General features: G+C 41.8%; 1 protein-coding gene across 1 annotated transcript in view; it reads right to left on the bottom strand.

Annotated features, from left to right (window-relative positions):
- LOC140198761 (dynein axonemal heavy chain 11) overlaps nucleotides 1–13101 on the bottom strand; it is a 64443-nt gene that overhangs the window by 23146 nt on the left and 28196 nt on the right. The window contains 3 exon segments of the mRNA XM_072259772.1: nucleotides 2574–2705; nucleotides 6275–6400; nucleotides 8553–8679. Coding sequence (XP_072115873.1) covers nucleotides 2574–2705; nucleotides 6275–6400; nucleotides 8553–8679 — 385 coding nt within the window.

Here is a 13101-nt window from a genome sequence, read left to right as displayed (position 1 = left end):
TATAAAAATATGAAAGGAGATAGATAAGATTGAGGTAGGAAAGTTGTTTCCACTGGTAGGTGAAACTAGAACTAGGGGACATAGCCTCAAGATTCGGGGGAGTAGATTTAGGAGGGAGATGAGGAGGAACTGCTTTTCCTCGAGAGTGGTGAATCTGTGGAATTCTCTTCCCAATGAAGCAGTGGAGGCTACCTCAATAAATATATTTAGACAAGGTTGGATAGATTTTTGTATAGAAGGGGAATTAAGGGTAATGGGGAAAAGGCAGGTAGATGGAGATGAGTCCATGGCCAGATCAGCCATGATCTTATTGAATGGCAGAGCAGGCTTGACGGGCCAGATGGCCAACTCCTGCTCCTGCTCCTATTTCTTATAGATATCATAGCCATTACAGAAACATGGCTGAGGGAAGGGCAGAGCTGGCAGCCAAGTGTTCCAGGATACAGATGTTAGAAGTGAGGCAGCAGTACAAGAAAGGAGTGGGGGAAATGCTTCCGTGATGAAAGTTGACATAACAATGGTCATCAAAGAGAACATTCTTAAGGTATCATCCAGTTAGGCCATATGGGTAGAACTTAGAAGGGGATGGTCACTCTGATGAGAATGAGTTTCAGCCTCCTTCCCCCCAATCATTAATGGGAACTGGAGGTGCTGATATATAGAGAAGTTGCAGCTAGTTGTAAATATAACATCGTGTTCAGTTCTGGTCACTTCACTACAAGAAGGATGTGAAAAGCTTTAGAGGGTGCAGAAAAGACCTACCCAGAGCCAAGAGCATGTCTGATAAGGAAAGGCTGACCGAGTTAGGGCTTTTCCTCTTTGGGGCGAAGAAGGATGAGAGGTGACAGCCAGCACATTTTCTTAGGCTGGCTGGCAATGGTTAATATGAGATGGCATAGTTTTAAGTTGATTGGAGAGAAGTATGGGAGGGATGTCTGAGGCAGGTATTTTTCCCTAGAGTGGTAGTGCATGGAACACACCACCAGAGGCAGATATGCGAGAGATATTTCAGAGATTCTTAGACGGGTGCATGGATGAATGAAAAATGAAGGGCCATGTGGGAGGGGAGGGTGAGATTGATGTTGAAGTGGGTTGAATGGTCAGCCAAATGGCTGCACTGTGCTGTACTGATCTTTGTTCTATAACAGGGAAGTATTAGTGGGAGACCTTAAATTCCCTAATATTGTCTGGGCCAACCAAGTTACGAAAGGCTTGGAAGGGGTGAAATTTGTGAATGTCCAAGAAAGCATCCTTTATCAATATATAGAGGGAGCTACTAAAGAGCGTGCAGCAGTGGACCACCTCCTGAGAAAATGTCTGTGGCAAGCACTTTGGATCCAGTGAACATAATTCCATCAGTTTTAAAATACTTATGGAGAAGGATACAACTGATTCAAGATCCTGTACTGGGGTAGAGCTAGTTTTGGTGTCATTACACAGGAACTTGCAGTGGTTGACAAGTCATCCAGCCATGATGTTGAATATTTCTCCTCTATGAAAGTAAAGTCTTGAGATCATGGATGGATCAAAGTTGTGCTCAGGCTCCAAAGTACAAGATTAGGGTGCTCCAGCTGATGACAGTTCTTGCACCTGTGGTTGTCCAGGATACAAACAGCAACCCAGAGTTCCCACATTACATAGTTTGTATATTTCATAAGCAGAGGTGACGTAAGATGACATAACATAAACCAAATAATAGAAAAAATATATTGCAATTAATTTATTTGTGCATTATTTATTTATTTTGAATCGAGATACTGCGCAGAACAGGGCCTTCTGGCCCTTTGAGCCACACCGCCCAACAATCCCTCAATTTAATCAGCGCCTAATCACTGGACAATTTACAATGACCAATTCACCTATTAACTGGTACATCTTTGGAATATGGGAGGAAACAAGGAAACTGGAGCACCCAGAGGAAACCCATGTGGTCATGGGGAGAACATACAAACTCCTTGCAGACGGCATGGGAATTGAGCCCGGGTCCGTAGTACTGTAAAGCGTTGTGCTGACCACCACGCTACCATGCTGCCTCTTTACTTGTCCTGAGGGAATTTTAATTTCCTGGTTCTTTGTTTAAACCAAGTCCTTTTTTTAAACTTACCACAGTTCTGTTTCCCAAGCTCCTTCTAAACTCAGCAGCACTAACTCCTACGTTCCCTCCTACTCATTAATAGGTTGAAAATGGTTAATATATTTCAATTATTCAGAATAGAAATTCAGAATCATTGCATTAAATTTCTGGTGTGGTTATGAGAGATTGAGCTAATAAGTTGTTGTGTATTCTAAAGAATAATTCAGTTAAGTCACAGTTCCTTCAGCACTGACTGCCAGAGAAATATAAAGAATAGATATGAAACCTGCATTTGTACGTGATAATAATGCAGACTTAATATTACAAAGTCAATCTTGGACTTTAGCTAGTAAATATAATAAGCAACATATCAATAGAAAAGGCACCTGACTGAATCAAAACAATGTCATTTCTTTTCAGAAGGAACCGAACAACCAGGAAAATTATGTTTATTTTATGCTTTTAAGAATGCATTAGGATAATTGCTAAAACAAATTACCTTCTGTGTTATGAGATTTGCTACAACATCTCTGGCATGTACATCAATTGTACAGATTGTCATAATCTTCTGGCGATCACTATGGGTGAGCTCTCCCAGTAGCATGTTTATAAGCACATTTAGCTGAGCAATCTGCAATAAAATTAATTATATTTGACTACTCAAAAAGATTGGGTACAATACACTACATGTCATATTAGTTATTCCATAAAGTGCTTTACTTGCAAGACAACTCCCAGTCATCTATTGAGCCTTTGAGCAGCCAAAGCAAAAGAAAAAATGCATGTGGGAAACTTAATACTACAACGTCAACCTTGGACTTTAGCTAGAAATGAAGAATCTTCTACTGTAATAGTAGGACACTGTACTTCAAAAATCTGGATATTATCTGAACAATACTTAAAATAGATTTTTCTTTTGTGATCACAACAAAGTATGGTTCAAAACAAGTGCAGGTATTTATCTGCATGGTAAGGATTCTATTGCTTGATCACCAAATGTGTAACAATGACAAGAAACTTAGGCCCACCTACATGCACAAAATAATCAGTAAAACGGGAAATATTAAGTCCATCAGACATAGGAACAAAATTATGCCATTCAGCCCATCAAGTCTGCTCCACAATTCCACCATGGCTAATCTATTATCTCTCTTAACCCTATTCTTCTACCTTTTCCCTGTAACCCTTGATGCCCTTACTAATCAAGAGCCTACGAAGCTCCACTTTAAAGATATCCAATAGTTTGGCCTCCACAGCTGTCTGTTGAAATCAATTTCACAGATTCACAGATGGCTAAAAAAAAGTCTCCTCAACTCTGTTCTAACGGTACATCCTTGTACAGTATTTTGAAGCTGTGCCCTCTGGTCCTAGACTCCCCCACTATTGGAAAAATCATCTCCATGACCACTCTGTCTAGGCCTTTCAATATTTGATGGGTTTCAATGAGATGCTTCTTCATTCTTCTAAACTCCAGTGAGTACAGGCCCTAACTTTTGCTGTATTATATGGCTTTTCGTTTGCTTTATGCTGTCTCTGACTTCCTTTGTCATCCACAGTTGCCTCTTCTTCCCTTTAGAATACTTCTTCTTCTTTGGGTTGTATCTATCCTGGGCCTTCTGGGTTCCTCCCAAAAACTCCAGACATTTGGCATCATCCCTGCTATTGTCCTCTTCCAATCAACTTTGGCCAGCTCATCTCTCATCCCTCTGTAATTTCCTTTTCTCTGCTTTCATAGTGAGACATCTGACTTTACCTTCTCTCTCTCTCAAACTGCAGGGTGAATTCTATCATATCACTGTCTCCTAAGATTTCCTTTACCTTAAGCTCCCTAATCAAATTCAGTTTACTACACAACACCCAATCCAGAAATGCCTTTGCCCTAGTGGGCTCATTCACAGGTTGTTCTAAAAAAAGCCAGCTCATAGACATTCTATAAATTCCTTCTATTGTGATCTAGCAGCAACCTGATTTTCCCAATCTACCTGCACATTGAAATCCCCTATGGGTATTGTAACATTGTCCTTTTTATATGCCTTTTCTATCTCCTGTTATACTTTATATCCCCCATCCTGGCTATTGTTTGTAGGTCTGTATATAGATCCCATCAGGGTCTTTTTAACCCTTGCAGTTTCTTAACTCAACCTACAAGGATTCTACATTTTCTGATTGTATATCACCTATTTTAAAGGATTTGATTTCATTATTTACCAACAGAGCCAACCCAACCTCTCTGCCTATCTGCCTGTTAATTTAATGCAATGTGTATCCTTGGATGTTAAGATCCCAACTATAATTTTCTTTCCGCCACAACTCAATGATGCCCACAATGCCTGCCAATCTCTAAGTGCGCTACCAAAGATCATCTACCATATACTGCATGCATTCAAATATAATGCCTTCAGTCCTGAATCCACCATCCTTTTCATTTTACCCTCATGTTAGACTTCATCTCGGCCCACTGACTGCAATTTTGCCCTAACATCTGCCTGCCCTTTTTTTTTTTTTACAGTCTCACTACACACTGTAACTACCTGCATACCAACTGCTCCATCCTCAGCCCTATCACGCTGGTTCTCATCCCCCTGCCAAAATAAGATAAAACCTTCCCCAAAGGCTCTGGCAAACCTGCCCCCAAGAAGATCGGTCCCCCTTGGATTCAGGTAAAACCAGTCCTTTTTGTACAGGTCATACATTCCCCAGAAGAAATCCCAATGATTCACAAATCTGAAACCTGCAGTAGGTCCTCAGCCACACATTTCATCTGTCAAATCATCCTATTCTTATCCTCACTGGCACGAGGCACAGGCAGACTACTACCCTAAATGTCCTACTTTTCAGCTTTTTACCCAGCTCCCTATATTCTCTCTCCAGGACCTCATCCCTTTTCCTACCTATGTTGTTGGTACCAATATTTATCACGACTTCTGGCAGCTTAGTCTCTCCCTTTAGAATAATGTGGACCCAATCCAAGACATTTCTAACCCTGGCACCTGGGAGGCAACATACCACCTGGGTGTTTCTTTCACATCCACAGAACCTCCTGTTTGCTCCTCTATGGAATTCTCTATCACTACTGCATGTCTCGTCTTCCCACTTCCCTTCAGAGTCATAGAGCCAGACACGGTGCCAGAGAACCCACCGTTATACTTTCCTTTGGTAGGTCTTTGCCCCATCCCCCAACAAAATTGAATAAGTACGTACTGTTGCTAATATAATTCTGAGTACCTGTGCTTGCAGAAACCGGCAGAGCAACACAGCACTCCAGTATTCTGTTCACCAACAGATGGCTAGGTTTGCTAAAGCATAACCTCAAAAGATAGGCAGTGGCTCCAGTTCAGTGTCTTCCAGTAGTTCTTGTAAAATGTCAACCATTTCTCCCCTTAAAGATGGTGCTATATGTCAAAAATCTTCAAAAATTTCTTATTGCAACTAAATTAGTAATGATTAAACAAAGCAGATAAGGAACTCCTTCCAGCTGCTGAAGATTTGATCCCCCTGATCCCCTTATCATATGACGTGTTCTGCATCATCGAGGTAAAATTTGCTAGCACCAAAGCCCATCAAACTTGTCCAGTCTGTACACATCTGATGCTCAATAGCATTTCATAGCCTAATGCACTTCCCAACATGCTAGTCAGCATGATCAAGTCTACAAACTTTCATCATCATGATTGTTCTTGGCAATTTTTTTTTCTACAGAGGTGATTTGCCATTGCCTTCCTTTGGGCAGTGTCTTTGCAAGACGGTTGAGCACAGCTATTATCAATACTCTTCAGAGACTGTTTGCCTTGCGTCAGGGGTCGCATAAACAGGACTTGTGAATGCACCAGCTGCTCATCCAACTACTCACCATCTTCAAGTCACCCGTGGCTTCAGTGACTCTGATCGGTGGGGACGTAAGTACTACACTTTGCTCAAGGAGTGACCTGCAGCATAGCGGAGGGGAGGAGTGCCTTACACCTCACCACCCCTCATGCTCACATCACTTAATTCGGCTCCCAATACCCCCCAAATAAACAACAGTATACAGCCAAAATTATTAGTCCTGACATTTACACATGACTAATAAACTTCTAGTTAAAAGAAGCTCACTTGTTTTTTGTAATACTCTTTAAAAGCTGTTTCAAAGCCTTCCTGGAGACGGTCAAAAGCAATTTCAACGTCTGTGGTCTACCATATCTGAGTTCCAGTCAAAGCCACTTGTGCTGGATAATCAAATAACCATTGATCTCGTGGCTTCTCTTCATAAGCTATGACTGCTTCCATGATCTCTACTTTCACCTTGGTTCGCATTGCCTCCTCAAGCTGATGCAACCAACATTCAACCTAGCAACAAAGAAAAAAATCACCCTGGTTTGGAGCATGCATCTTCTTGTAAATGTAAGTTCTGGTGTATAAAATGGAAGAATCTATGCGAGATTTACCATCACAGACAAATGGCAGGAAATGTGTTGCTTTGAGATAGCACTAAAGTGTAAAGGCATAAAGTTACTATAAATTATAACAAGCAAAGCAAAAGGAGTAAATAATTTGGTAGTGTTCATGGGTTCATTGACCATTCAGAAATCTAATGGAGTAGGGGAAGAAACTGTTACAAAATCATCCAGTGTGGCTCTTCTGGTTGCTGCACCTCCTCCCAGATGGTAGTAATAAGAAGAGTGCATGTCCTAGTTGGCAAGGGTCCTGAAAGATGGATGCTACCTTCTTAAGGAACTCTCTCTAGAAGAGGGAAGACAAAACAGATTTTTTCCTGTCTTAACTCCATCTTTCACTCCTGGTTGATTCACTTCCTACTTAAATTTCAAGACATCATTTTGACAGTTCATAATTCCCTACTTCCAATCAGTACAGCTTTACTGTGAATAGAGATCCCGCGACACCTCTATTACACTGAATCTCCAATCACCTGGGAGACAGCCTCCCAGAGGCACACTCCGAAAGTGATCAGGTTGGAAGAAACAGTGCATCTTGGGTGCAGGCAAAGAAGGATCTTTATTTAGTGGAAGAAAACTCTCCCTATATTACGAATAGCATCTATAAGTGAATGACAATCAGCATATGCAAAATTATTTTTCATGGAAAGAAGGATATCCAAGCTGTAATTTTGGTGCAGTGGGCCAGTAAAAATGCCTAGACTATGTAACATGTGTTTTTCCATATTTAAATATTCTGTGAATTGCCCTTACAACACTTGCTAAAGACCATGCTCGAAGCGCTAAAGAAAAACAGACCTTGGAGATGCAAGGATCATTCAGAAGTGATTGGTGGAAGAGGCATTAATAAAAATCTCTTTTGATTATAACCAAACTAGTATAGACTCAAAATATTCCATTCAGTACTTTGACAAAGAACATACTTCATCATTCATTAAATGTATTTCTTTGCAAAATTTTAATCAACTAATTAGAATAATTAGCAACAAATTGATGATTTTTTTTTACCTAGTGATGCATATCTGAAAGTTATAATAGAGACAACAATCTACACATTAAAAAAAATCTACATGGGATCTTGAATTATGCAATTAAGAGCAAAGACAAAGGAGTGAAATTAACCTAAATAGTACATTATATCAAATATAGGTACGATGGGCTGAATGGTTTCCTCTACCGCAGATTTTAAACAGTTTAGGCTTTGTAGATTCTTATACAATTCTGTATACAGTTGCGCAGTATACAAAAAAAAATCCAATGAAATAAAAACTTCCAAATATGCCTAGTGTTAAAATACATTGTATGAGAAACTCAAAAATCCTTACCTGTCCTTCACAGAAACAGGGCGGTGAAAGCTACACATATTCACCTTCTCGACTGTACATCCCCACCGCTTTAGAGGGATGATGACCATCATCTTCAAATTTTAAATCAGCTAAGTTATCAAACATCTTAAGTAAATGCTTTGTCACCTGTTCAGACAGAATAGAAATACAACTTAAAAAAAAAATAGCTTCATTCTCTCAAACTTATTTTACGTCTTCCCCTTGAGCTTCCTCAACCAAATCAAGTCTCAGATTAAAGACCAAGTAATGTTGAAAGAATCTGAAGCAGGAGCAGACCACAGGCACCACCACAACCCCTTACCCCGACCCTCTCCACAAGCATGCTCAGTCAATCATTAGAATAGCAAACCATATATCCCAATCCCTCTTGGAGTCAGGGAATGCCAAAGAATGTTAAATCTCCTCCATTAAGCAATTTCTTCACATCAGTGATAAAATCCCGACTTTTATCCTGAAAATGTGAATTCTAGATGTTGATTAAACAGACTAAGGAAATGGCCTCCCAGCATCTATCCTGTCATTCCCTTTCAGATCTGGTCTACTTCAATGAGATTGCATTTCATCCTTCTCAACTCCTCACTCTGTACAATGTCTTCAGGGAGAGACTGATTACTCCAGACAAGTTCAAACTAGATAGAATTTCACAATTGTTAATGTTCAGGACATCTAGAGATTACGATGGACCATGGTAGTCTTTACCTGTTTTGGTTGACCTCCTTCGGAAATAATTTCTAATAGATCCACCGCAGAAACAAAGTAAAATCTTGGAAATGTGAGTTGTTTTGTCTCCAGATATTCAGATAAAGCTTTTTCATTAAGAGCCAACCTGCAAACAGATTGAAAGAAGGTTAAAATGAATTGTTTAAAATCCTGTGGGATATTACTAGAGCAATGAAATTACAAAATAAGATGATTTTATCCAATAACTTTACAATAATTTTCAATTACAAAACAAAAATGCACTAATGCAAGTTCCAGAACAAGGCAATATAATCAAATACTAGAGTTTGTGGCAGCATATACATTGGGTCCCACAAATCTCCACCTACTTCAGATATCTTCAAATCTTCCCCAAAAGTTAAGGGGGTAAAGTATCCATTGACTATGCATTTGGCTGAGCTTTTATTACCCAGTCCAAGCTCAAGAGTAAATGTGCCAAACATTGAAGTATTAAAAGTTTTCTAGTTCTGAACACTTTTATTTCCAAGAGGTAAGCTGGTACAGCCTCACAGTAAGAAACTGTCTGATGCAATCTATAAAAAACAGGTGAAGTTAGCAACACTTTTGAAGCAACATTAGCAGTACGAAATTGAAGCTCTGGTTCACAACCATCCAATTACCAGAATAAATGAGAGTGGATAAATGTGAAATTGCTCAGCAAATGTGGTGCTTGATAGGAATTAAGACACTAGAACAGGGTTAAAACTCACCACTTTTCTTCTCCTTCCCTGCCCTTGTGACCTGCCCATCCCGTCACCTGTTTCCCCACCTCCTTCCTTTAATTCCCTTTTGTACTGACCTCTCCAATCAGATTTCTTCTTCAGCTCCAATGCCTCTTCCACCAATCACCTTCTAGCTTCTCACTTAATTCCCTTTCATTCACCCCTCCCCAACCCACTTACATTTGGAAACAGAAGCAGAATTAGGCCATTGGTCTCATTGGGTCTGCTCCATAATTCAATCATGGCTGATTTATCTTTTCTCTCAGCCCCATTCTCCTGTCATCTCCCATTATCTTTGATGCCCGTGCTAATCAAGAGCCTATCAGCCTCCACTTTAAATACATCCAATGCATTGGCCTCAACAGCCATCTGTGGCGAAGAATTCCACAGATTCATCACTTTTTGAGCAAAAGAAATTCCTTCACGTCTCTTTTTCAAAGGGACATCCTTCTACTCTGAGGCTGTGCACTCTGCTCCGAGATTCTCCCTCCACTGGAAACATCCTCAGTATGTCCACACTATCTAGGATGTGGTAGGTTTCAATGTGATTCCTCTTCATTCTTCTAAACCCCAACAAGTACAGACAAAGAGCCAACAAACACTCCTCATACACTAACCCTTCCATTTCTGGGATCACTCATGAACTTGCTCTGGATCTTTTTCAATGTCAGCATGTCCTTTCTTGTATATGGGGCACATAGCTACTCTTAATACTTCAGATGTGATCTGACCAGTGCCTTGTACAGTGTTAGCATTACACCTTTGCTTTCATACTCTGGTCTTCTCAAAATGAGTGCAAAGATTACATTTGCCTTCGTTACTACTGACTCAACCTGCAAGTTAACCTTTAAGGAATCCTGCACAATGTCTCAAGTCCCTTTGGATCTTGGATTTCTGAATTTGCTTCCCATTTTTAGTCCTTCTACCAAATTGCATGACTATACACTTTGTGACATTATACTCCATCTGCCACTTCTTTGCTCATTCTTCTAACCTGTCCAAGTCCTTCTGGAAATTCCATTTACTCAAAAGTACCTTCCTCTCAACCTGGTGAACGCAGCAGGCCAGGCAGCAGCTGTAGGAAGGACGTTTCAGGCTGAGACCCTTCGTCAGTATCTTCCAGCATCTGCAGAATTCCTGTTGTTTCCTCTCAACCTATTTCTGTGGCATCCACAAAATTAGCCATAAATCCATCAATTCCGCCATCCAAATCACTGACATACAACGTGAAGAGTGGACCCAACACCGAACACTACCAATCGTCAGGTTAATCAGAAAACACCCATTTATTCTCACTCTTTGTCTCTTGCCAGGTGGCCAGTCTTCTATCCATGCAACTGGTGGTTGAAAGATCCACACCTTCCACACGTCCATTAAGGATAGGAAGATCGGATTCAGAACCGGGATTTCACTGCCATCTACACCCTGGACACCTTCAGACTGCAAATTGCACAGCCACTAGCTTCAGCCTGGACCTCGACTGCGAGCACCTCCAGGCCAAGACTTTACTCGCTGCCACTGGATCCCCAGTCTCCCATTTCCCCACCACCACTCTCCCCCCACCATCACATCTGGAGTCCTCGAAGCTTTCATCTTCCTCCCACCCCACCTTCCCTGAACACTCCAACCCCTCTCCCTTCCTCTGACACCACCAACTCTCCTCTCCCTCTAATTTTGCTCTAATCCTTGCCATGCCTTTACCATTTCCTCTGACTATCCCCTCTCATAGTCAGAAGTTCTGTCCTCAGCAAGGGCGTCATCTTTGTTCCCCTCGCTCACACGTCACTGAGTACCGAGCATGCCACAATGTTGAGCAGTTCTTCCATCACCTCTGTCTCCAAGCCCACACCTTTGGCAAGACCTGCTTCTCAACCCTCGTCTTCAACCTTCCTCCTCTTGGGCACCCCGCTCTGGTTCTCTGACTGCTCTGGATCTTTTCATCTCGAATTGCCGACGAGACATCATTGTCTCGAATATACCTCTCCACTCTCCTCCTTGAACCTTACTCCCTCTGAATGCACTGCCCTCCACTCTCTCTGCACCAATCCCAGCCTTACCATCAAACCCGCAGACAAAGGGGATACTGTTGTAAAACTGAATGGGTAGACATGGGCATCCGCATGGACCCCAGCAATGCTGGTCGCTTCGTTGGCTATGTGGAACAATTCCCCATGTTCCACAAGCCTTCCTCGGTAATATTCTCCAACTCTTCCTCCATTTCATTGACAACTGCATTGGTGCTACTTCACCATTCTCCACAACTTCCACCTTCTCCAAAGCGATCCTACCACTAAACACATCTTTAACTCCCCCCACCTCTCCCCTTTCTGCAGGGATTGCTCCCTCCGCAATTCCTTTGTCCATTTGCCCTTCCCTACTAACCTCCCTCGAGGCACTTACCCGTGCAAGTGACCCAAGTGCTACAACTGCTCGTACACCTCTACCCTCACCTCCATTCAGGGCCCCAATCCATCCTTCCAGACAAGGCAACACTTCACCTGCCACCTTGCTGGGTGTGTCGACACTGTCCGGTACTACTGATGCAGATTCCTCTGCACTAGTGAGACCTGCTGTAAACTGGGGGACAGCTTCGTCAAGCAACTCTGCTTCATCCTCCAAAAGCGGAACTTCCCAGTGGCCAAAAATTTTAATTCCCATTCCCGTTCTGACATGTCAGTCCATGGCTTTCTCTTGTGTTAAGATGTGGCCACCCTCAGGGTGGAGGAGCAATGCCTTATATTATGCCTGGGTAACCTCCAACCTGATTGCATAAATATCAATTTCTCTTTCCAGTTAAAAAGAATTCTCTCCCCTCTTCCACTGTTCCCCACTCTGGCCTTTTACCTCTTCTTACTAGTTTATCTCTTTCCCTGGGGTCCCCTCCGCCTTCCCTTTTTCCTTTGATCCACTCTCCTCTCCTATCAGATTTCTTCTTCTCCAGCCCTTTACCTTTCCCACCCACCAGGCTTCACCTATCGACTCCATCTAGCCCCTTTCCCCTCCCTCCACCTTTTTCCTGTTTCCTGGCATCTTCCCCCATCCTTCTTAGTCCTGAAGAAGGGTCTCGGCCTGAAACGTTGACTGTTTATTCATTTCCATAGATGCCGCCTGACCTGATAAGCTCCTCCAGCATTTTGTGTGTGTTGCTTCTCTCCATGCTGGTATCTTTCCTGTAATACTATAGGCTCTTATCTTGTTGAGCAGTCTCATGTGTGGCATCTTGTCAAATCAAAGTAAACAACATCCACTGATGTTCCTTTGTCTATCTTGCCTGTTATGCCTTCAAAGAATTCCAAATTTGTCAGCAAGATTTCCCCTTAAGGAAACCATGTTGACTTTCACCTTTTTTATCACGCGCCTCCAAGTACCCTGAAACCTCATCCTTAATAATGGATCCTAAAATCTTCCCAACCACTGAAGTCAGGATTACTGGCCTAAAATTACTTGGCTTTTGTCTCCCACCCTTCTTAAAGATTTTCCAGTCTTCCAGAACCATTCCTGAATCTAGTAATTCTTGAAAGAATCAATACTAAAGCACAATCTCTTCAACTACCTCTCTCAGAAGCTGGGTTTAATCCATCCACTCCGTGTGACTTATCTACCTTCAGATATTTCAGCTTCCCAAGCACCTTTTCGGTAACAGCGACTAAACTTGCTTAGGTCCATGACACTGTCAAATTTCTGACATACTGCTGGTGTCTTCCACAGTGAAAACTGATACAAAATAGTAATTCAATCAATCTGTCATTTCTTTGTCCCTTATTACTACAGTATCATTTTCCAGTGGTCCAGTGTCCTCTCTTCCC

The sequence above is a fragment of the Mobula birostris genome, chromosome 6 (genome assembly GCF_030028105.1).
Source record: "Mobula birostris isolate sMobBir1 chromosome 6, sMobBir1.hap1, whole genome shotgun sequence".
Taxonomy (NCBI): domain Eukaryota; kingdom Metazoa; phylum Chordata; class Chondrichthyes; order Myliobatiformes; family Myliobatidae; genus Mobula; species Mobula birostris.
The sequence above is the reverse complement of the archived record's forward strand: the minus strand, read 5'-3'. Positions and strand labels throughout refer to the sequence as shown.